A 25173-nucleotide genomic window follows, 5' to 3' on the forward strand; every position below is an offset into this window, starting at 1 on the left:
CTTGATTAAGGTAGGTTCCACCAGACCTTTCCATTATAGAGATACTGTTGTAGGCAGGATTTTGGTGCCCATGACCCCCTCTCCCTGGCATTACACCTGTGACTATGTTATACTACTTGGAAAAGAGACTTTGCAAAAGTAATTAAGATTACTAATTAGTGGATTTTAAGAAAGGGAGATTGTCTTGGATTATCCAGTTGGGCCCAGAGTAATCATATGACCCTTAAAAGTAGAAGATGAAGACCAAAGACGTCAGACAGATTCAAAGCTGGGGGAGAATTTGGTGACCTGTTGATGGCTTGAAGATAGAGACAGTCATATATTAAGGAAATGGGGACCTCAGTCCCATAGCCACATGGAACTGAATTCTGCCAACAACTTGGATGAGCTTGGAAGTGAATTCTTCCCCAGAGCATCTAGGAAGGAATGAGAACTTGCTAATACCTTGATTTTAGCCCAGTGAGACCCTGAGCAGAGACTCCGTCCAAACATCCCATCCAGACTTTTGACCTACGTGAAGTGTGAGATGATAAATTTGCATTGTTTTAAGATGCTAAGGTTGTAGTAATTTGTTACAGCAAAAATAGAAAATTAATATAGGTATCTTTCCCTCTATAATCAATGTTTAATCTATAGGGTGGTACTTTGAGATCATGTAAATATCCTATTTCCCAACATTTCACCCAAGGATCATATTAACATGACTTTAAACTTCCCCTTTCCACCACATTCATACACCATTCAGCATTGTTAATTATTCTGACAATATCTTGCTACCATCACCTCTGCCCACTTCCAAACTTTTAAATTCAACCTAGTTAAACATTCTGTATGTATTAACCAACCACTCCCCATTCTTTAGCTTCGTTCTATATCCTGGTAACCGATATTCTATTGTCAACTGATTTCTGACAAGGGTACCAAGACAATTAAATGAGAAAAAATAGTCTTTTCAACAAATAGTTCTGGGACAACAGGATATCCACATGAGAAAGAGTGAAATTATACCCCTACTTCATACCATATAAAAAATTAACCCAAACACCTAAACATAAGGGCTAAAAACATGAAATTTTTAGGAGAAAACATAGGTGTAAATCTTTGTGACCTTGAATTAAGCAGTAGTTTTTTAGATATGATACCAAAAGCCAAATGATACAAAAAATTAGTATATTGGACTTCACTAAACTTAAAAATTTTCGTGTTTCAAAAGACACTATAAAGAAAGTGAAAAGACAACCCGAAGGATAAGAGAACATATTTACAAATTGTATATCTGATAAAAGTCTAGTATCCAGAATATATAAAGAACTTTTACCACTCAACAATAAAAAGATAATCCAAATAAAAAGTGGCCAATGGACTTGAATAGATTTTTCTCCAATGAAGATATACAAATGGCCAGTAAGCAAATGGAAAGATGCTCAACATCATTAGCCATCAGAGAAATGCAAATCAAAGCCACAATGAGATACCACTTAACACCCATGAGGATGGCTATAATCAAAAGGGATAAACAATAACAAGTGTTGACAGGATGTGGAAAAATTTGAACCCTCATATACTGCTGGTGGGAATATAAAATGGCGCAGCTTCTTTGAAAAACCATTCAGCAGCTCCTCACATGGTGGCACAGCAAATCTATTCCTAAAAGAAATGAAAATATATGTTCACAAAAAACTTGTACATGAGTGTTTATAGCATTATTCATAATAGTTGAAAAATGGAGAAAAACTAAATATCTTTCAACTGATGGATAGACACAATTTAAATATGCAACTGATAAATGGATAGGCACATTGTATACAATATGCAGTGGAAGATTATTCAGCAATAGAAAGGAATGAAGTACTGATACATGCAACATGGATGAACCCTCAAAATTATTATAATAAGCAAAATAAGTCAGTCACAAAAGACCAAAAGAATTGTATGACTCCATTTATGTGAAATTTCCAGAATAGGCCAACTTATAGAAAGAGAAAGTAGACTAATGGTTGCCTAGGGCTGGGGGTGTGGTTTTGGTGATGTGGGAAGAAATGAAGAGGATTGGGAATGGGTACATGAGTTCTTTATAAAATGATGAACATGTTCTAAAATTGATTGACTCAATAATCCCACTCCTGAGAATCTAGCCTAAGAAAGAGAGATTCAACTAAATAGAAAAGCTGTATTAATGCATTGTTCATTGCAGTGTTTCCTGGAATAGAAGAAAACCAGAAAAAAAAACCTTAATAAATGTTTGTGTTAAATTAAGGTGCATCAATGTTATGGAATATTATGCAACCATCAACAATGATAATTTTGAAGGATAATAGTTATTTGAAAAATATTTGGTAATGAAAAAAGTAGAACGCAAAATCGTGTGTGTGTTTTTGTGTGTGTGTGTGTGTGTGTGTGTGTACAACTGAGCATACAAACACATAGTTGGTTTGTTAGGAATTATGAGTGGCTTTTTTTTTTTCCAGTTTTCATCAGTGTTAAACTGTTTTTATAATAAAATTAACTAAACAAAATTCAACGTTTTGCACCTGGTCATTGTACCATTAAACCACTGGGGTTGGTGAAGTTTCATAATGATTGAGGAGACCATGGGATTTCTGAAGAAAATAAAAACTGAGAAAGGGAATATAGTTGAAGTCTATAAATTCATGGAAGGGATGCATGAAGGTGAACAAGGATAGTTGTTCACTAAATCTTGGAAGGCTAGAATTGGAGTGTGCCCCTTGAACCTTCTAATTAATTAATCAAGTTTTTGTTAAATAATTGAGTACCTCTTAAGCCCACTGTTAGAATGAACTACTGTGAGTTTATGACTAATGGTAAAAATTACCGCTTTACATATTGAGTAATAAATTTTATGGCTCCAAGAAGGAGGTGTCCATTTATCTTATCTTCCAACCTTATCTTCCATTGCATCCTAGCAAACACTACATTTACTAGGCAGGTCTCCCCATGGTCTCCTGACTACTTTCTGCCTTTCTATAAATCCAGAACTTATCCAAACCTTCATCCTTCAGTGCTCAGCTTAAGTCCCTGCTGATTTTCCTCCCCAGCCCTTTGCAAATCGAAGCCTTCTTTGTATATTCCAGTATGTACTGATGACTTCTTTCTCTGAATATTTATCCCACTGATTTTCAATACCATAATCAAGTCAATCACCTCATATAAGCAATCAAATAATCTAATAATAAAATACACACATATCTTATTCTGAACATATATCTCGTATTTACTGAATACTTCCTATGTGCCAGACAGGAAGACTTGACTTCGTAATCGTATCTAAACATCACAACAACCCTCTGAAATATGTGTATTAAATACAGAAACTGAGGCTCAGAGACCTTAGATAATTTGCTCAATGCCACAAAACTACTAAGTGGCCAACCTGTGAATTTAACTTAGTCTAACTCTGAAGACTGCACTCCTAACCACTATGCAATACTTTTTCAATTGTGTTGTGTGTGTTTTCTTTCCCTAACTAGATTGCTAAGACTAGGAGGGCAAGAATTGTATTTTATGTTTCTTTTGTAGTCTCTTCAGTGCTATTCTAGCTTCTATAAACACAGGGCTCAATAAATATTTGACAAATGCCTAAATGGAGCTGTACCTCTCTGAAAATATCACTTCAAAAAGGATTTAGACTTCAGATTGGTAGGTGTCATACCTATAATGAATTATTAAAGGAAATAAAGATATTTAAGTCCATCCTTAACCCTAGAGATGTTTTGGTGGATGAGAACCATGCTGTCACAACCCTTGTTTCTCCCTTATGAACAAGAACATTGATTAGGCTGGATGGGCTATGGGTCTGACCCAAGATGATCTAGGTTCCTCTTCTGTTTCTAGAAACTCCTAGGCTAAAATGGTCTGCCTAGCTGCTGGCCCATCTCCCTGTTTGGTTTTGTTCACTGTCACACCTTCTCTTCTGCGTTTGAGATATAGTGTCTGTGGGAGGCAGGTATTGTAGTCCAACAGGCTAGGCTTTATCAATAAGGTGGTCAACAAATAATTATGGTGTGGCTTCAGGCAAGTCATGCCTCTGAGCCTCAGCTTTCTCATCAGTATAATGGAATTAAATAAGCTACCCCTCCAATATTTCAGTTTTGACAGAATTTGATATTTCATAATTTAATGTTTATAGGCGCTGGAGACCGAACTGTGGAGAGATTGGAACCTAGAAATCTAAATGGAATTAATTCTCTATGTACAGGTGGTATCTGAAACCATCTTCCATTTTTCTCAGGCTTAAAGATTGCATCTAGACATGTCCTCAGTTGAGGATGAAAGCTGAGAGGTCGGGGCCAGACCGCTGTGAGTAATCCGGAATCTCAAGTACTCAAGAAAGCTAAAAAGAAGGCTGAGGGAGAGTGAGGTGGAGACTCCTCTTGCTGTTCCTCCCGCTCCCCACCGCCTTCCTCTTCCTGATTCTGGCCAGGGAGCATTTTATTGTCCTGCTCTGAAGACCAGTGAGGAAACTGGGGAAAGGCTACACCCCACCCCCACCCCGTCCCTTCTCACCCTTCACACCACAAGGAGCTTGATGTCGCGGATGGGAAGCAGTCTCAGGCCCCACGCAATTCCTTCTGCAAAGCCTAGGTCGGGTGTGATGTGGTGTGTTTACGTGTGTGTGTGTGTAGGGAGGAGGATGCGGGGTGGGGGTGGGTGGGATCCCATGACGTTACGGGTTCCGCCTCCCGGTGTATATAGGGGGCGCTTGGCGCACAACGACCCCAAACAGCAGCTTTGAAGCCTGAGGAACCGAACTCCGCGGCCCCAGCCCAACTCGGCTTAACTCAGCGCCACCGAACCCGATCGGGGACTCTCAGCTCTCTGGGCTTGCAACAGCTCACGGGTAAGCCTTGGGGGCCGATACGTGTGTGAAGGGGGACGGGCGAGGGTTCAGGCATACCTGCGATTCTCTGGCAACCACGGTATGCAGTTGCATCCACCGGGCCGTGACCTGTTGCTGGCAAGACCCCGGCCCCCGGAGCCTGGGCTCCCATCACCACCCCAGCCCCAGACCGTTTTCAGATGCGGGAGTAAGAATCTGGGAGCTGAGGCAGGGGGCTAGGGGAAGGGCGTCCGGCGGAATCCCCCCTCTCTGCAGAGAAGAGGGTGTGAGCAATCTTGGTTTGTTCCCGGGCCTCTCTCGGGCGCATCTTCAAATCTTTAGATGTTGAAGCCCCGCCTCACTGTTGATGCTTGCTGGATTAGCCTAGCGGGGCGGGAGGAAGTGGGGGAACATTTGCTTACCCTCCAGGCGACGGCAGCGCCGGTTCTGCGGTGTGTGCTTGGTGAGGACGGATGGGATCGAGTCGGGGCTCATTTTTTGATCTGCAGCCGCGGTGGGTCCCCCTCCCTCCGGGCGCGCCGAAGGCCAATTCTTATTCGAAGCCTTGGGGCGTGCACTGAACAGGAATGAGGATATTGGGTCAGAGAAGGGGAACTCTCCCCTAAGTGGCTAGCCTCTCCTGGTTTGAGTTCTGTTTAATTTCCAAGGAGGAACAGGTCAGAGAACAGACGTTAAGTTACAGGGTCTCTGGGCTGGGATCTAGGATAAACCCTCTAGTTTTCTGTCCAGAGCAGAAAGAACTAATATTGACTGAGTATATACTAGGTGCCAGACACCGTGCTGTAGGGAGCTTTCACATGCCTTCTCTGAAATTAATACTTCCCCAAACCTTGTGAAGTATTAATTCCTACTTATATGTGAAGAAAATAAGGCTAGAGGTAAAGTGACTTGCCTTTGTCTCTTAAATGGCCCCAGCATTTGCTTGGCAGTGTGGATCTTGTGATTCACTCTCAGAGCTTAGGGAGAATGAGCCCTATTGAAGGGCTTTTGTCTTGTGTTTCACCAGATCCTTGCATCCTCTTCAATTCCAGCTAGAATGCTGTGGCAGGCACTTTGCAGATTTGGTCAAAAGCTGGTACGCAGACGTGCACTGGAGCCAGGCATGGCTGAGACTCGCCTTGCCAGATGCCTGAGCACACTGGATTTAGTGGCTTTGGGTGTGGGTAGCACATTGGGTGCAGGTGTGTATGTCCTGGCTGGCGAGGTGGCCAAAGATAAAGCGGGACCATCCATTGTGATCTGCTTTTTGGTGGCTGCCCTCTCTTCTGTGTTGGCTGGGCTGTGCTATGCGGAGTTTGGTGCCCGGGTTCCTGGTTCTGGTTCTGCATATCTCTACAGCTACGTCACTGTGGGTGAACTCTGGGCCTTCACCACTGGCTGGAACCTCATCCTCTCCTATGTCATCGGTGAGATGGTGGGACAGGGAGGGAACTGCACAGCCAACAAAGAGGCTTTAGGTCAGGAGTTGTGGGTGGAATGGTGAAACTAAAGCATTCTTCATGATTCACAGGACTTCAACATCCCTTATATGTTTGTTTATTGGAGGTGAGGCTGGGAGGGTTGAAGAGGTGGAGGAATTCTTCATTCTACTCCCCTTTGTCCTGGTTTCCTTAATTGACTGTTTTCGTTTTAAATAAGAATAGGTGAAAATGGCAGGGATTCATGTGAGACTGATGTGGGGGAGGGAGAAAAGGGGGGGAGGGAATTTGACCCCCTGTTTCTCTCTTTGCTTCACCAGGTACAGCCAGTGTGGCACGGGCCTGGAGCTCTGCTTTTGACAACCTGATTGGGAATCAAATCTCCCAGGCCCTGCAGGGGAGCATTTCACTGCATGTACCCTACATCCTCGCAGAATATCCAGACTTTTTTGCTATGGGCCTTGTGCTGCTGCTCACGGGTGAGGCAAGGGATAGGGATAATGATGGGGGAGGAAGACTAGAAGCAGGCCTGGTAAGGGGTTGGTGGACATCATTATGGTGGGGGAGAAGAGAAGCTGAAAAGGAAGGGTCTTGCCACATCGAAGCAGGGAAACAAAATGTGGATTGAATTCTGAATGTTTCTCCCACAGGATTGCTGGCCCTGGGAGCTAGCGAGTCTGCCCTGGTTACCAAAGTGTTCACAGGGGTGAACCTTTTAGTTCTTGGCTTTGTTGTCATCTCTGGCTTCATTAAGGGGGACCTGCACAACTGGAAGCTCACGGAAGAGGACTATGAATTGGCCATTCCTGGTCCCAATGACACCTATAGGTTAGGAGATTCACTCTTAGGAGCTGCAGAGCTGGGAACATGGGGGAGGATGAGGAGGAAGGGAGGCTGGGCCTTGAAGACCTAGCTAAGTAGTTTTCCATTACAGAAAAGGTTCAGAATTGGATGAACACACCTTCACTTTTTCCATTCCTTTTTCCACTCTAGTTTGGGCCCTCTAGGCTCTGGAGGATTTGTGCCTTTCGGCTTTGAGGGGATTCTCCGAGGAGCAGCTACCTGTTTCTATGCATTTGTTGGTTTCGACTGTATTGCTACCACTGGTAATACAGTCATTGCATTCTCTCGGGATCTTGGGCCCAGTGTGTGCTTAGGCTGCATGCAGACTAGGGATAGTAGGGTAGTGAATCTGTTTTCCTGATTCAGAACCTTGTGTCGCTTCCTGCAGGGGAAGAGGCCCAGAATCCTCAGCGTTCCATACCGATGGGCATTGTGATCTCACTGTTCATCTGCTTCTTGGCATATTTTGGTGTCTCTTCTTCACTCACGCTCATGATGCCTTACTACCAGCTTCAACCTGAGAGCCCCTTGCCTGAGGCATTTCTCTATATTGGGTGGGCCCCGGCCCGTTATGCTGTGGCTGTTGGTTCACTCTGTGCTCTTTCTACCAGGTCAGTGTCAAATGTTTATTCTCCTCTACCGTCAGAGTCTCAGGTTATAGCACTCGGTACGAGGAAAATACCCCTTACAAGGGCTGCGAGGGAGAGATGGAACCCCCTTATCCACACATGTTTGGGAAAAGCGATCCCAGCCAATTCATGCCACTTCTGGGCATTCTCTCCAGTCTCTTGGGCTCTATGTTCCCCATGCCTCGGGTGATCTACGCGATGGCGGAAGATGGTCTTCTGTTCTGTGTCCTTGCCCGGATCCACGCCCGTACGCGCACACCCATAGTGGCCATAGTGATCTCTGGCATTATCGCAGGTGAAAATTCCCTTTCCCCTTCACTTAGTTGTTTTACCAACCCCCTTAACATTGCTATTCCCTTCAGTCTCTCATTTCTTGTTTTCTGTCTCTTTATTTTAGCATTCATGGCATTCTTCTTTGAACTCACTGATCTTGTGGACCTCATGTCTATTGGGACCCTGCTTGCTTACTCCCTGGTGGCTATTTGTGTTCTTATCCTCAGGTGAGACTCCCTTCTTCTGTATCCGATGGTTTGGGTTTTTATTCTTAGATGAGGAATGATGGAATCTGTCCTCTTTCCTCTTCTGCCTTCATCATCCTGGCTCTCCTTGAGGAAGCTAGGTATCTTTCTCTACCAAAAAGAGCTTCTACCCTGAAGTGATGAAGAGGAAGCTTAAGCTGCCTGGGAGGAGGTGGAAAGTGGTTAGGGGCTGTTCAACACTTCCTTCCTGCTTTTACTTCAGGTATCAGCCTGACCAGGAGATGAAGAATGAAGAAGATGAAGTGGAATTGCAGGAGGAGAAGATACCTGAAGCAGAGAAGCTGACCCTCCAGGGACTCTTTTGCCCACTCAACTCCATCCCTACTCCCCTCTCTGGCCAAGTTGTCTATGTTTGTTCCTCATTGCTTGGTAAGCAGTGAGATTTTTCTCTGGGGTGGCTCTGAGGTCAACATGATGGGATGAGAGTGTGTGGCATATGATGGCTGAGGAAGAACTAGAGAGAGGGTTACTCTTCTTGGAATGTGTTGCCTGATGTCTTAACACGTTGGTCTCAAGAGTTGGTTTTGGTGTTTCCAACTTGACCCTGGTAGCTGTACTGCTGATTGTCCTATGCCTGGTGCTGATCCAGTGGCCAATTCCATTGCTTTCTGGAGACCCAGTGTGGATTGCAGTGATTGTGCTACTCCTGATGCTTATTACTGGGATTACTGGGGTCATTTGGAGGCAGCCACAGAGTTCCACTTCCCTTCACTTCAAGGTACATGTCCTCTTTCTTTTCCCCCACCAACCCATACTGGGAGAATAGGCACCAGATACCTTGAGACCTAATCAGGTTCATAGATACCTTTAATTGGACATGAAATGGAAAATATAGGAGGTACTTAGGCCAAAGATTTCTTCTCTGACCGTCTTTAGTTACATTTCACTTACATTTCCCCATATTCTGCCTGTTCTTTGAGTTCCAATGAGGTATACTAAATGATTAGGCACACATGGGTAAGGATTGGATTTTCCCTTTCCTTATTTGGGTATACTAGGACTCTCTTTTTACAATACTCTGTGGTATATGCAAAGAAGATTTTACTCTGTTCCCAGGTGCCTGCTTTGCCTCTCCTCCCACTACTGAGCATCTTTGTGAACATTTACCTTATGATGCAGATGACAGCTGGTACCTGGGCCCGATTTGGGGTATGGATGTTGATTGGTAAGTATCTTTCTAGGGAGAGAAGGCCTCTTAGAGGGGTATCCTATTCCAACTCCTTTCCATTTTGGTCTTGAGTAGGAGACTTATTAAACCTTAATAGGTCACTGCTTCCCCAGCTCACAGCCCCCTTTCCCCACTAGGGTTTGTTATCTACTTCAGCTATGGGATACGGCACAGCCTTAAAGAGGTTAAGAGTGACCAACCCCCATCCAAGCCTAGGACCAAAACTGTAGACCTTGATCTGAGCAGCAGTTCCTGTGCCCATTCAATTTGACATCATCACACTTGGGTGCTGTCTGGTCCCCCTGAACTATAATGGAGATGGTTCCTGACCCCGGGGAGAGCTAGGCTTCCCGTGGCAGGGGGGCTGGGGGATACTAATAGAGCTTTGTATTTATTGTGGTGTGAAGGATGTATCTTTGCTGCTTCTTGTCTACTTTTATTTGCTTGTCTACTTTTTAAAATTGTGTCTGTAGTTGTTTACTGGCTTTTAAAAAATTATCATTAAAAGAAAGTAAAAAATGAAACTATGTCCTGTTCTCTGCTTGCTACAGATGATGTAGAACCTGACTTTAAGGGTGGAGAACTTCAGAGAAATGTCCTTTGTTTGCCCCAGTCACCACAAGAGTATCTGTTATGCCTGTGTGTGCTTCTTGTTGGCTCAGGGCTCGAGAAGGGTGGTATAAACAGCCATCAAGTCTAGTCACACTTAAAAATAATGATCTTGAGATATGTTTTCCCCTTGCTACACTAAAGGTTAGGTTCTAAATAAGCAGACAACAATACGTGTCTCTGGGATTGGGGGGTGGACTCTGATCTCAACACTGACATTGGTCAGGGCCTACACTGAGACCATTGTCTCCTGTACCACCCCTTCTAGTTGGACCAGTCCCAGATTTCTGTGACTGCCTGGGCAAAAGAAATTTTGGCTGAGGTGTTTGGCACTGCTTAGAGGGATGAGTGGGAAGTAAGGGGGATTTAGTAAAGGGCTGTATGTGTGCATGCATACTGATTTCTATAGAAGTAGCAGACCAAGAACTATTCATTCATTCATTTAGTCAACAAATAGGTATGGAGGTCTTATAAAATGTCAGAACCTGTCTGGATGCTGGGAATACAAGCATGAATAAAACATAATCCTTGCCCTCAAGGAGTTCACAGTCTAGAGGGGGGTCAAACAAGTTAAGAGATGACTACAAAACAATGTGATTTATACCAGTACAGGAGTCGGTGCTGAGTTCTGTGGAAGCAGTAGGAAAGACATGCTTGACTCGAGTCTTGAGTAGGTGCTTATGAAGTGGACTGAAGGGAGCACTTGTCTATCAGCAAACAGTGTGCATGAAAGCATGGAAGTGTGGAAAAGCATATTGTATTTAGGGTATGGTATATAGTTGAACATAGCTGAAGTGTAGTTCATATGGGGTATTGGTGAAAGATAGCAGAGACCATTTGGAAGGCCTTGTATACTCTACAAAGGAATTCATATGTCATTTTACAAATGGTGTGTGTGTGTGGGGGGGTTACTGAAACATTCTAAGTGGATTTGTCAGTCTGGCAGCAATATGGAGGCTGGCTTGGAAGAGGGTGGGGGAAGCTAGAATAGGCAGATAATAACCATCATTTATTTTTTATCATATGGCAGATATTGTATATACAATCTTACTTAGGCCTTTAAATAACCCTATGTAGCAGGGCTATGATAATTATTTTTATAGTTGAGGAAAACAGGCTTTGGTTAAGGAATGTGCATAAGGTTACGTGATTTGGAAAGGCCAGGGCCACGATATAAACCGAGTTCTGTCTGATTCTGCAGACTGCTCTTTGACTACTGTTCAACATTGCTAGTAGTAATTTGTTAGGAGGGAATTGCAGTCATTTGGGCAATATATATATGTACTTTTTTTTTGTTTTGGTCAGTTGGAGGTAGGAGGTAGCAAAGAAGTATATGACATAAATTTCTGCATGAAATTTCTGCGTGAATAGTCAAATCAGCACCCAATGTAGACAGTATAAGAAAGACTGCATATTTGGGGAAAGATGAATTCAGTATCAGATATGCTGAGCTTATAAATATATACAGGAGTTTAGCTTCATCTTGATGAAGATATATAGTAGACAATTGGAACTTGGAGCTAGGATAGTGCTCTGGGAGAGAGTTATAGTTTAGAAGTCATCAACTCAGGGGAAATATAGTTGGGTATGTGATAGAAGCTGTGAGGGCTTAAAGATTGCCTTGGGGTAAAATAAACAAAATCAAAAGAAGAAAAAAATGTGAGCACAGATTGTATGATTTCTTTTATATACAAAGGACTATAGATCAATAAGAGAGATGAATAATCTGATTTAAAAATGAGTAAAAGATGTAAACCATTTTCCAAAAAATATATAAAAACACCTTACAAATATAACAAAAGATGCTCAACCTATTAAAGAAATGCAAATCAAAGCAATCATGAGATCTCCTTTTTCACTTTATAAATTGGCAAAACAAATTTAAATGACTCAGTATTGGTAAAAGTGAGGGGAAGCAGGTAGTTTCCTAGCATGACGGGGATATAAATTCATGTAAATTTTGTGGTGGGCAATTTGACAATGCTGGAATTAAAAACGTTCCTTTTGATCTGACAACTCCACTCATAGGAATTAATTTTTTTATATGTATAAGGATATTCATTGCAATGATATTTACGACAGCATAAAACTTGGAAGCCACCTAATGTACATCAGTAAAGACCTAGTTAAATAAGTGACAATACATTATTTGGTGGAATACTTACGCAACCTTTAAAAAGAATGAGATAGAGATGTTGGTGTCAATAGGTGATATGGAAAGATCTCCAAGATACACTATTGAATAGAAACAAAATAAAATGAAGTTCAAACCCTAAGATGCAGAACATTTGTGTGAAAGAACAAAAGATTTGTGTGAAAGAACAAAAGAGAAGGATGTATTTATACATTAAATATTTTTTCTAGAAAAATATATGAGGAACTGTTAACCTCTGATTTCTTTGATGTACTTTTTTCAGTTTTTTAACCAGGTACAATCATTTTGCTTTCATTCCGTACAATCATTTTGCTTTCATTCCTTTTATAATACTCATAAAAAAGATTGGGGAACATTGACATTTAAGGTACAGATAGAGGAGGAGGACTCTGTGAAGAGATAGAGGCCACTTGAGGAAGAGATAGAGGAACCACTGTGTGGATGTCTAGGGAGGAAAGAACTTTTCAGGAATAGTCAAAAATGTAAAATGTTGCCTAGATACCCAGGTTGAGTAAGGTAAGGCCTGAAAATGGTTGATTGGTTTTATCTTTTAGGAGGTAATTGATGATCACTTCAAGAGCTGTTTTGATCAGGTGGTGGGGTGGAAGCCAATTGTAGTGGGTTGAGTGATTGTAGGGTGAGGAAAAGAATACAGGAGCTATAGGCTAGCATTTGGGGGCAGTAGCTGGAGGGAATGAGGGGAGAACTTTTGGATTGTTGTCTTAAGAGGTATGGATGGGGTACTATGAGAATTCACAGAAGGGAGGTCTGGAAAGGCTTCATGGATATTGAGGCTTTTAAGCAGAAGTTAAAGGGTAGGTAAAATGTGTTATTTCAGAAATGGGGAAGGGCATTCCAGAGGGAGGGAACATTTTATGCAAAAGCAAGAAGTTGGGAAAGCTTGTGATTCATTTTGCCTGGAGCCTAGGAATTTGAAGGAGTGAAGTGGAAAAAGAAGGCAGGAAAGTTAGTCTGGGGTCAGACTCTTGAAGGCGATTAATTCTAAGGCCTGAACTGAAGTGTGTAGATAAGTGTTATAAAATTGAAGAAGGGAGGGAGTGGTTCTGTGGTTTGACTCAATGAATTCCACCTCGATTACCCACTCACATGATCATACCCTAGATCTTGCCATCACCAGAATGTGCATCTCTGAAATCAATAATTTAAACATCAAGTTCTCTGTCCACAACTCTCCTAGATTTCCCAGCTCACTTCCTCAAGTGGCCTCAATAATCATCCAATTCACTGACCTCCTTCCCACACACTTTCTTTCTTTTCCTCACTCTACTCCAATCTTTACTTGCTCCCTTTCCTACATAAATTACTGAATTTATTATCATTATCGTCACTCGTTTGCAAATATCCTCAATCCCTAGGTAGCACTCCAGAGTTCCTCTGGAGGAATCCAAACATCTTCTTCATTCTTTCACCTGTGCAGTTCAGGAATGTCAGAGGAAATCACACAACTGGGCAAGCTAACTAACTGGGCAGCAAACTGGGCATTAACCTCAACTAGATGCTCAACACTCTGAAATAACGATTTCTTACCTCTTTCACACTCCCCACAGTTCTCCTTCCTACTCTCTATTGACTTTGCTCGTAGTTTGTTGAGAAAATTACATACCCATCAGATAAAAACTCCCTCATCTTCCTGTGTTTTTTTTTTAAATGAAAATAGCTTTCCTCAAGATAAAAATGTGTTTATTATAGAAAATTAAAAAACACTGGATAATATAAAGAAGAAAGTAAAAGTTCTTCAGAATCCCACCATCCAAAAACAAACATTCTTAACATTTTGTTAAATATCTTTCCAGACAATTTTTGTTCACGTATGCCTAAGATTTGCATACGTATTACATACCTTCTCTGTAATTTTTTTTCCTTTTTAAACTCAACAGTATGATATAAGCGTTTTCCCAGTTTTATAAGTACAGGTTATTTTCACAATAATGTTTTAAAGACTGTATAGTATTCCATTGTATGGCCCCAACGTACCATAAGTTGCGTAACTAGTGCACTACTGGTGAACATTGAAGTGGTTTACAATGATTCAGTGAATGTTTCCTTAATATGTTTTAGCACATTTTCCCAATTTCCTCTTTAGGAAAATTCCTAGAAGAGAAATTCTTGAGTGATGAGATAAACACATTTAAAATTTGATACACATGGCCAAACTTCCCTCCAGAAAAGTTGCAATAATGTATGCTTCTATCAGCAGTGTCCAAGAGTGTTTGTTATGTGTATCTTGCCAACTTGAGATTTTTGCTCATCTTTTTAATCTTTGCCAATCTGATAGATGAAAAACTTACCTTGCTTTAATTTGCATTCTATGATTACAGATGAGGTCAAACATCTTTCATGTGTTTATTGGTTATTTGTCTCTTCCTGTGTGAATTGTTGAGCGTATTCTTTACTCATTTATTTACTTGGAGTATTTGTCTTTTTTCTTAAGAGCTATTTTTGTGTTAGAAATATTAACTATCTGTGATATATATTGAAAAAATTTTTCTGGGCTGTGGTTTGTCTTTCAACCCTGTTTATAGAGTCATGCAGAAGATTTAAAGCTTTATGTAGTAAAACATCATCATTTTTCCTTTTTTGATTCTGGTTTTCAGATCATGTTCAGATATTGCCATTGTCATCTTTATAAAATATTTGCTCTTATTTTCTTTAAGGAATTTTATGATTTCATTTTGATCTTTGATAAATCTAGAATTTATTTTGGTGTATGAAATAAAGTAGGAATCTATTTTTTTTTTTTACAAATTACTATCCAGTTATTCCTTTCAATGCTCTTGAATAATCCATTTCCCCCCCGATTTGAATCATTTCTGTGTGTGTGTGTTTGTTTTACATATCTGTTTCTAGACTCTATTCTTTTCCATTTTAGTGTAGTTTTAACATCTGATGGAAAAAGCCCCTTCTCCCTTACTCCATTAATACTTCTGTTTTAGAATTTTCTGATGATTATTCTATAATTTCATGTTTATTCTGAAGGTGTTTTTCTTCTTCTAACAAAGTGTAATACACCTTATTACCCAATTTGCATTCCTGGCTGCTTACTTTCTTTTAATCCACTGTATTAATGAGAGTCTTAATAGGATCTCATTAGAGTCCAAGTTGTTCACCTGCCTTATGCACTATATACATTTCACCATTTCTGTATCAATTTTTTACAGGGAGGGGCAGAACATTTATAGTTGATGCTAGGGTAGGGAAGATAATGCACAGCATGTTGAGTGACACTTAGTGGTGTTTTATTATTCACCCTTGTATATGCTCCTCAATATGCACCTGCTTCTTTTCTTTCCCCTCCGGTCTCCTCCCTAGTACTTCCTTGCTCACTCTCCCGCCCCTCTTTTTTAGTTTATTCTCTCTCTTTTAATCCTCACTTGGCTTTTAATGTCTAGGAAGGTCATTTGGATCAAAAACAAGAAATTGAAGATGCCCATTCAATGTAAAGGCTTTCACCCTTTCTATGTATTTTCCTTGATTCACTGATTGTTTCAGTGCACTGGTGTCCGCTCTGTAGTCCTGACTTTGGGGTCATATTAGTGATGAGCATTATTCAATAGAGTCATGTGATTCCTGTATGCTTTACATAATCTTTAATAAGATAATCTTCACTCTACTATGAGCATTACTAATCACTAAGAGGTCTGCGATTTATGTGAAAGGGCCACTGTAGACTTGAGAGATGAGGTCTCATTATCACTTTTTTTGTTCATCTTATTGATCCATGAACAAATAAGTCATGGTGCTGGAAGTAGAGGCCTGAGTGGGATGATGGGAATTGGGAGTCCTTAGTATGCCAACGAGGTTAGGGTGAATGATAATGGAAACTGACATTTGCCATGTGCCTACAATATGCTAGCCACTGTTCTAGATGCTTTATGTACAGTATTTCATTGAACCAGAAGGCTAGAAATAATTACTTTTATTCCCATTTTACAGAAGAGGAAATCAAGGCACTAGTATATGTTGTATGGGAATTCTGTCAACTATGGGATAATCTACTGCCCCTTTCATCAGACTTCTTTCCCTAATTTAGTGATCTACACTTATGAAATGAGGACATATTAAATTGGAGGATGCAAAAGAAGAGAAGTTAATAGCAATACTTTCTCAGTTTTCCTGTTTCTCTTCACTGTACTATATGATCCAGATGGAGAAAATTTTGAATAGGGGAAAAACTATTTTTAGAGCCCTTCATTACTTTCTGTGATATATAAGGACTGACTCCAAGACTTTCAGGGTCAGGAGGGAACTCTATCCATGTTCCCAGAATGGAAGCCACAATTTCTCTTGTTCATCCTGCCAGCCATTTCTACATCTGGACTGAGATGCACAAGGTTTCAAAGAGGGTGTGTGAAGGAAGAAGTAGGAGACTTGTTAATGTTTTGATTGTGGATTATTTTCCAAATCTGGAGGCAATCATGCCTTAACACATTCAGCATCTGCTGTCTCTGGGTGGAGGTTTCAGAACAGTTCAATTTCTTGTCTGCAAACATTACCACAAGTTTAGCTGGAATCAAACATGTTTACCTATATATCCCACCCTCACCCCCAAAACCATTTGTCTGAAGATAGACGGAACATATGATCTTACTGTGAGCATGCAAGGGTGGGAGATGGGGGGCATTAGGTAGTTTCCTTCAGATTTGGCCAGGGCAGGGCAACAGAAACATGTCTTGGAACTATAGGATTTTTCAGTCTCCTCAATTTCTGACCTTTGCCATTCTTCAATAATCAGAGGGAAACATACTTTTTCACCCACCTGCCCCCAGTCCAAAGGTCTGCTCTCATCTTTCCTGTAATCCCTGTCCTCTGCATTCTTCTCTCAATTGATTGCAGTATATTTCTTATATCATCATACTTGCTTGCTCTCAGTGATTCTCACCCTAGATTTCTGAACTACATCCCTAGGGCCTAAGGTCTAGACTGCGCCCCAAGGCACAGATTCTGTGATACAGGGCAGCGCCTGTTGGGCGAGGCAGTTGATTGCGTCACTACGAGGGGAGGAGCTTTGTGAGCGTCATCTTGTGGTGTGGAAGGAGCCTGAAGAGAAGACAACTTGGCGTTGTCGGGTCCTCGGTGAGGTGAGTGTTTTAGTGGGGAGGACGGGCTAGAGGAGGATTCAGGCACAGGCTAGTTGAGTGGTTTGTAACAGCAAGATGTGGCCACTATCCTAATACTTTTTTTTTTCGTGGGCAGGCACGGGAAACGAGCCCTCTGCCTGCTGAGCCACCGTGGCCCGCCCTATCCTAACACTTTTTAAAGAATGGCCCTGAGGCAATAACTTTGGCCTACTGAGCTTCTGAGGGCTGACTTTTAGGTGAAGGGAGAGGGGCAAAGTTAGTGTTTTTTCTGCCTTAGGATAGAGTTTGGGGAGCCGTGCTGGGCCACTGAAAGCGGGAAATAATAGTTATCGTAATTTGGATGTGACAGACTTAAAACCCCGTTGAAGCTAGATTCCGTTGAAGCTAGATTCCGTTGGACTGCGCGTTGGGGGTGGGGAGCTGAAGGCGCTCGCTGAGTCTTTGAGAGCGGGAAAAACAACGCTGAGTGATTGGATGGTTTGAATGTAAAGATGTAAATGGGCCGGCGATTTTGAACCAATTAGGAGGAGGCAATGAGAACCAGCCAGACCAATTACAGGGTACCCCTGAGCCCTGTTTCTCTCTTTACTAGGCAGCTTTATGGGAAGAAAATCGCTAGTCCTCTAGGGGGAGGTAAAATCTCCTCCTGGTCCCTTTTGAGTCACCCACCAGCCTGCCCCGCCCCTCATTAACTACATTTTCTAGGTTTTTAAATATCCTCAGCCGTTTTTCCCTTTGAATAGCTAGTAACAGGAAAAATTTGATTGTAAAGAAATTTATTGAGAAACTAGATGATAAAGGAAAGACTAAAATATTTTTTTTATTTCCTAGGCCTGAACCAGAGATTTTAAAATGGAGGCTGCTGATTTTCGCTTCATGGACTTTAAAGGTACGTAGTTTTACGTGGTCATAAAGAGAATGTCAAGTTGTTCGCTGCCTTATTTTAGGTCTTTTTTTTTTTCACATGGGCAGGCACCGGGAATATTTTAGATCTAAATGTTTTTTGTAACCAACTTTTATCTCTTTGGAGATATTTTTTTCCAGGTTTTCTCAATTATTTACCAGGAAAACAATGTAGGTGCTTGACATGGGGACCCTTTTATGTACTAGTTAGTGTAGGGAAAGAAAATTCGCAATTCATAACTTGTTTTTTCAGGATTTTTACGGTATGCAAAATAAAACTGGTTTAATCTGAACTTTATCAATAGAAATTATCTGTGTAAAAGTACATGTAGGTGACTATAAAGGATTAAAGATAGCTGCTTTTGAGGCAAAGGTGTCTATAAAAATATGAATGATGCAAGAACTTTACTTAAAATTAATGACTACCCCAATAATGAGGTGCTGAAAAACTGAGTACTAACTCTGGAAGAATGGCAAGTAAAGTGGGTTAGCTGCAATATTTTATTTCATCAAGAACAAGGACATCAGCTATTAGAGAGGCGTTTGGATACTTTACTTAATGGCAAGAGTGGACAAAGGATATTTTTCCCTCTTTATGGGAAAGCAGTTGAAATTAGATGGTTTGCAGACCAGAGACATAGCGTAGTTGGTGTGGAGATCAGTGAACTGGGGATTCAAGATTTTTTTGAATCAGTATTCAAATTGGTGAATTTGACACGATTTGGGATAGAAGAGCCTTAGTCACTGTTAATCCAGGTGATCGAGAATGTGATGTTAATATAATGTCCCTAACAAGAAAAGGGTTCCAGTATTTCATGTTTGGTTTCTAACGGTCCACCTAAACATAGAGGCCCACCATTTTATAATCCAGGCACTGAAATTAAAAGTTTGTTTGGCCCAAAATGCAAAATTCATTGTCTTGAGAAAGTTGATGCTATTGAAGAGTGTCATAAAAGTTGGGGAATTGACACTACATATTTGAAAAATTATATCTATTTGCAAACAAAATCTAGTACATCAACATGTTTTTGAGCATTGGAAAATCATGTTCAAGCAGGAAAATATAATGAATGACTAAAAAAATCATTTACCAATCACATCACAGATCTTTGTTCAAAACTATATACTTATTATTTTGAGAACGTACACAATTTTGATAGTTAATCAAATGGTATTTAAGATAGTGTTTAATATTTGGAATCTAAGAAACTCTGATATTTGTATCTATAGATTTTTCCTTCCTTGCTTTAATTTTAAATTGGCTTATGAAGACTCGTACAAACAGACTTTACAATCATTACTTAGATATTTTATTTAAATATGCATATGGATAAGCTAACTAAGATATCCATTTTAGGTGTTTAAAGTTTCATATGTTAATTATAAAAACATTTGTATCTTCATATTTTCCTGAAATCAGGAAAATGTTTAATAACATAGGTCATTACTGTTACAATGTAGATATTTGTAATAACTTTCTACTTGATATTTTTAAAACATTCACAGTTTTAACAACTGATCAAATGGTATTTAAGTTACTGTTTAATATTTAGAATTTAAGAACTTTGCTCTCTGGATTTGTAGATTTTTTCCTTGTCCCCTTAATCTTAAATTGGTTTATGAAACTTGGTGTGCAAACACAGGTTTTACAATGGTTATTTGAATACTTTATTTGAATATACCTATGGTTACACTAAGATATCCAGTTTCGGTGGTTCTAAGTGTATTGCTTGTGTTCTTAAAAATATTTTTAAAATGCTTATAAATTGTGGAACTGTAACCTACACGAAACTATGAAATCTGTTCTATAAGTAATTGTTGTGGTGTGCTTTGAAAATTATTGCTTTTTTGTGTATTTGTTATTTTTCAGAAAAAAAATATATAACATTTTAGAGAAAAACACATAATAAAATGTTAAAAGTGACTACCTTTTTAGAGGAGAGTATAATTATGTGTAAAAGCAGAACTATATTTGTCTGTTTTACTTACACGTTATAAAAAATTTACCATGAACATGTGTTACTTACATAATTAATATATAAAAGAGAAATGCAAAGCATATAACAAAGATATATGAGAAAAATTGACATTGAGTGTAATATTTTAATATGGTGCAAGGTAAAAAGAAAGTAACCTAAGAAATTATATAAAATAATTTTTGTTAAAGCATTCCTTTTCACATTTTGTCTCCTTATGTAATAATTTATATCTAAGAGAATTAAGAAACAAATTTAAAAGTTTATTAAATGAACTGACATATAAGGAGCCAAGCATTTTTCCAAACTGTAAGCATTTTACAGGTTTTAAAATTGAGTTTTTTCCTGAGTTTGGAAGATTTTTTGTTTCCTCAGGGTTGATCTTGTTTAAATGATGGTCTTATAAAGTATGGTGAATCCAGACTCATGATTGTTTGCTCTGAAAGTTTAGATTAAAGTCTGTTTTTCATTAACACTCACATTTTATTAAATCAAACGTTACCCACTAACTGTACTACCTATAATATCTAAAAGAGTTGATTGTTTATCTCATGTGAATAGAATGGTGTATTTTATTAAAAATATGTTATTTGTGTGCAAAAAAAATTACATATAAAAAGTTTTTGCGAGATCCTGAAGGGTCTTTCAGGAATAAGTGCATTTTTTAAATATTTTAACTCTTTTGAAAATTGGTAATCCATTTTGATATCTATGGGAATTGTTAATAAACAAAGCAATTTAATTGGCCAGAACACCAGATTCCTCAACCATGCCAGCTATGGGAGAGTTTATAGTGCTTTCTTTGTTTCTGGAGACAATAGACTTGTGTTAAATTTACATTCATATAATATGTACTATCTTATAACCAGGAAGGCTACAAATCTATGATTTGAAAATGTTTAGATTACATTTTGCTAATGCTTGCCATTTTGAAAGAACAGCAACAGAGCCTACCACTGTCTACCTTCAATTTTAATTTAGGACATAGTATTTTAAAGATATAAACATGGAATCAAGATTATGACTTTTAAATATATGGTATTTGACACTTTTTTTATATGCCACTAGCTTTGTCAAATCTTACAAATGTTTACTATACATTTCAGATTCAAAGAACTAAAAAATTACATATACCATTTTTTCGTCTTTTAAAATTTTATATCGAAATTGTATCATATTGTTTGAATTTGTCTGCATCTTGCCCCTTTTTTGCTCAACATTATGTTTCTGATATTTATGTTTGGATATTTGTAGTGCTAGTCCTTTTATTTCCACTGCTGATTAGTATTACATTGAAAGTAAATGTGCTACAACTTATTTTTCCATTCCCCTATTGTTGGGCACATGAATTGTTTCAAATATTTGCTATTACAAAAACCTCTACGATTAACATTGTGTTTCTGAGAATTTCACAGGATCTTTCAAACATTTTTGACCATCACCAAGAAATATATTCTATACCACAACCTATTACATACATACCATATCAAAATTTAAGGAAACAGTTTTTAGCCTTACTACATGCAGCACACTATGAAGTTTATATTCTTTTCTTTTTCATTAAAAAAGTGACCCATTAAATTGATTTCTTGAGTTAGTAGTGGGTGAGGTTCTAGGGCAGTGCTTTCGAATTGAAATTTAGAGCAAACAATGTAAGTAATTTTACATTTTCTAGTAGCCACATAAAAAAAGGTTAAACAGATGAAATTAATGTTAATAATATACATTTATTTATTTAATTCATTTAGCCCAATTTATCCCAAATGTTTCTACATGTAATCAATACACAATTATTAATGAGATATTTTACATTCTTTTTTTCATACAAAGTCTTTGAAGTCTGGTGTGTATTTTACACTTATAGCATATTTCATTTTGAGCTAGCCACATTTCAAATGTTCAGTAGTTACATGTGGCTAGTGGTGCCATATTGAACAGTGCAGTTCTAGAGTATACATTTAGGAGTCAAAAGCTATGGATCAAAAGCTCTGAGTATCTTTAACTATAGAATTTGCCAAATTGCTGACCAAAGTAGCTTTACTGTCCTCTTTCTTTTTTCCCTATATCCTCACTAACATTTGGTATTGTCAGACTTAATTTTTTTTTCAAGTTTAAAGGATGTTGTTTTAATTTTCATTTCTCTGTTAACTAGTGTGGTTGGTGTATTTTTATAGATTTATTAATCATTTGGGTTTTCTCTTCTGTACACATACACTTTTAGTCAAGTTCTGTAAAAGCAGACACAAAAAGCCATGCCATAGCTGTAGCTCAATTACATTTTGGGTAGAATTGACATAACACCCATCTTTTTTGTACCCCAATTCCAATCAGTTTCAAGAAGAAATAGAAATCTAAGTTATACCCATTGGGGCAGGCTAGTTCTTCAGCTATTTAAAGATGCTTATCCTGTCCCCTGGAAAGTCTCTTCCTCAGGTTAAGTATTCTCAGTTCCTTCAGTCATTCCTTATATTACATGGTTTCTAGCCCTCTCATTTTGTATGCTGTCCTCTGAACATGTTCTATTCTTTTATGTTACTCCTTAAAGTGTGGCAGCCATAATTCTCTAGATTTGATATGTTCAGTATGAAAGAACCTTTCTCTTTAGCTTTTGGGGGTGATCATCTTTCTATTTAGATACCAATGAAGCTAAGATTGAATTGTTTTTTTTTCTGTGTTTGCATCCGGGCAGCCACACCACACTAGTGATTCATTTTGAACTTTCTGCCACTCTTTAAGCCCCTTTCAGTCTTTTTTATAAATACATGCAGTTGCTAAGCCACACATTGCCTGCTGTGTATTAGTTTTGAAGACTCAGATGCAGAGCTATACTTTTAGCTTATAAGCTTATATAATCTCTTTGCTACAACTGGAGATTTAATTTTTGTTCCTAGTTGTATCATATTTGTTATCTTTCTCTCAGCTTCTTCATTCAGATCATTTATAAAGTTGTTAAATAGGACAAGACCCAGGACAAAATGTTAAGCCACATTCTGTCCATTTTAATGTTAAGCCATTAAAAACCACACTTTAGGTTGACATCCAGGAAGCAGCATGCTTTGGGTATGCTTGTTCAACCTGCCTGATTTGTTTTTTTTTTTTTTTTTTTTTTTTGTGCATAGACCAGGAATCGAACCCGGGTCTCTTGCATGGAAGGCAGGCATGATATAGCACAAAATTTGCCATTTTAACCATTTTTAAGTGTACAATTTAGTGACATTATTTTTACAATATTATGCTACCATCTATCACCATCCATTACCATAATTTTTCTTCACCCAGAACAGAGACTCTGTTCTCATTAAACAGTAACTCCCCTTTCTCCCTCCAACCGTGGTTTCCTGTATTCTACTCTTTGTCTATGAATTTGCCTATTCTAGATATTTCATATGTGAGAAATTATATAATATTTTCCTTTTGTATCTGGCTTTTTTCACTTAGCATAATATTTTCAAAGTTAATCCATGTTGTAGCATGTATCAGTCCTTCATTCCTTTTTTTGAAGGTTTGAATTCTTAATCTGATAAATAATAACTGGGCTGGGGGGTTTCCTAAGGTGCCTTGGTCTGATGCAGAAAAGTTCCTCATCTTGGCAAGCACCAGGACCATCCAAAACAGATGTATAACTTGGAAAATAGTATAACTGGGAAGTAGCCAAAGGAAGTTGGGTGGGTATTGAAAGAATATTGGAGCCAAGATTATTTAGCCCAGTTGTCTTTCTCAACATTAGGGTTATTTCTTCTTACAGAATGGCAACTGTTTTTTAAGCTTTGGAACTCCCTTTCCTATTGTTGGTTTAGAGACAAATTTTTATTTTTGTTTTTTTAGATTTCTAATTCTGTGTTGGTTATATCTGATACAATATTCAAGTGTATGCTCCCATTTTCCATTAAATTTAGGATAATTGTTTGGGAGGTAGATGTTAGCTCACTTGTCTAATCAGATCTTCAGAAGTCAGTCACAATGTATACTCTATACCACCTTGTCCAATAGGAATAAAATGTTGGCTACAAATGTAATTTAAAATTTTGTAGTAGCCACATTAAGAAGTAAAAAGAAACAAGTAAAATTAATTTTGATATGGTATAATTAACCCAACATATAAAATATTATTTCATCATGCAATCCCTATCTAAAATTACCAAGACATTTTACATTCTTTTTTTCATGTTAAGTCTTTGAAGTCCAGTGTGTGTCTTTTACAATCATATTACATATCAGTTCAGACTAGCTCAACTATGTTGGACAGTGCAGCTCTAGACTAAAAAGTTTAGTAGGAAAACTCACTCAAGATATTTGGTTTTCATTAAATCTCAAAGAATTTGATTAATTTGGAAGCCTCCTTGAATTAACTTTTCCCATTCCTTTTAATGCCAAAATGAGATCCTCACGTTAGAAATAGCAGAGTTATTAGGAAATGCTTCAAGAGAAGATCACATAGTTCAGAGTCATGATCATAACTGCTGTATGACCTGTGCAGAAATCTCACTGAGATACTGTTTGGGGTCACCTGGTATGCACTGATTAGGTAAAAACAATACAGTTCATGAAATAAAGAGGCGGAAAGACTCACAGAATTCAAACTAAAAAGTATGTTAAGCAATGTGTTTCTGCTCTGGCCCCTTTCTAATGTTGTTTCTTATAATCTTCCTTCACTCTTTTCTCCAACATAACTATTTATGGTTATTTTGAATCCACTGTGCTTTTCCACACCTCTGTGCTTCTCCCTCTGTTTGGCATGTTCTTTCATTCAGCATCTACCTGGAAATCTCTAATTCAGACTTTAAGACCCACCTCAAATAGCATCTCAGGGAAACCTATCCTGCCATCCCCAAATCCTAGCTCTCCAATGAGCTGAATTATTCAATCCTTCTTTTATGTTCATGCAGCATCTTGTACTTAACATTACTTATTACATCATATTGTAATTAGTTTTTCATTTTATTTCCCTTAATAGTGTAATCTACTTTATGGTTTAG

General features: G+C 38.8%; 2 protein-coding genes, 1 long non-coding RNA gene and 1 pseudogene across 5 annotated transcripts in view; 3 read left to right on the plus strand and 1 right to left on the minus strand.

The window, feature by feature from the left end:
* Window positions 1–1259: 1259 nt before the first annotated feature.
* On the minus strand, window positions 1260–17189 carry LOC143672180 (uncharacterized). Its single transcript, XR_013169656.1, has 3 exons — window positions 16997–17189; window positions 5260–5414; window positions 1260–1647 (listed from the first exon to the last, which is right to left on the minus strand). It is a non-coding gene; the product is annotated as an uncharacterized LOC143672180 (long non-coding RNA).
* Window positions 4482–10042, plus strand: SLC7A3 (solute carrier family 7 member 3). The gene is made up of 13 exons (XM_077147061.1): window positions 4482–4602; window positions 4714–4858; window positions 5865–6264; window positions 6597–6755; window positions 6927–7104; window positions 7270–7382; window positions 7508–7730; window positions 7904–8043; window positions 8146–8248; window positions 8490–8656; window positions 8839–9005; window positions 9344–9452; window positions 9593–10042. The coding sequence occupies exons 3-13, from the start codon at window positions 5895–5897 to the stop codon at window positions 9724–9726; spliced, it is 1863 nt and encodes a 620-aa protein (XP_077003176.1). The 5' UTR covers window positions 4482–4602; window positions 4714–4858; window positions 5865–5894; the 3' UTR covers window positions 9727–10042.
* Window positions 16894–25173, plus strand: part of TEX11 (testis expressed 11) — a 483245-nt gene continuing 474965 nt past the window's right edge. Inside the window, exons 1-2 of one of the 3 annotated variants that reach the window (XM_077147058.1) lie at window positions 16894–17318; window positions 18150–18207. In XM_077147058.1, coding sequence (XP_077003173.1) covers window positions 18171–18207 — 37 coding nt within the window. In that variant the 5' untranslated portion in view covers window positions 16894–17318; window positions 18150–18170. Of the gene's footprint in view, window positions 17319–17884; window positions 17952–18149; window positions 18208–25173 lie in introns of those variants that run through there. The other 2 variants (XM_077147060.1, XM_077147059.1) reach the window with 2 other exon arrangements.
* Window positions 18406–19253, plus strand: LOC143670977 (thiopurine S-methyltransferase pseudogene; annotated as a pseudogene).

Source organism: Tamandua tetradactyla, chromosome X (genome assembly GCF_023851605.1).
Source record: "Tamandua tetradactyla isolate mTamTet1 chromosome X, mTamTet1.pri, whole genome shotgun sequence".
In the NCBI taxonomy this organism is placed as follows: Eukaryota; Metazoa; Chordata; class Mammalia; order Pilosa; family Myrmecophagidae; genus Tamandua; species Tamandua tetradactyla.

Excerpts from the sequence above, each read along its gene's own strand:
- SLC7A3 (XM_077147061.1), top strand. The coding sequence starts at position 5,895 with ATGCTGTGGCAGGCACTTTGCAGATTTGGTCAAAAGCTGGTACGCAGA. Across the intron at positions 6,756-6,926 it reads CCTTGTGCTGCTGCTCACGG|GATTGCTGGCCCTGGGAGCT; the intron begins GTGAGGCAAGGG and ends TTTCTCCCACAG. Across the intron at positions 7,105-7,269 it reads GGTCCCAATGACACCTATAG|TTTGGGCCCTCTAGGCTCTG; the intron begins GTTAGGAGATTC and ends TTTCCACTCTAG.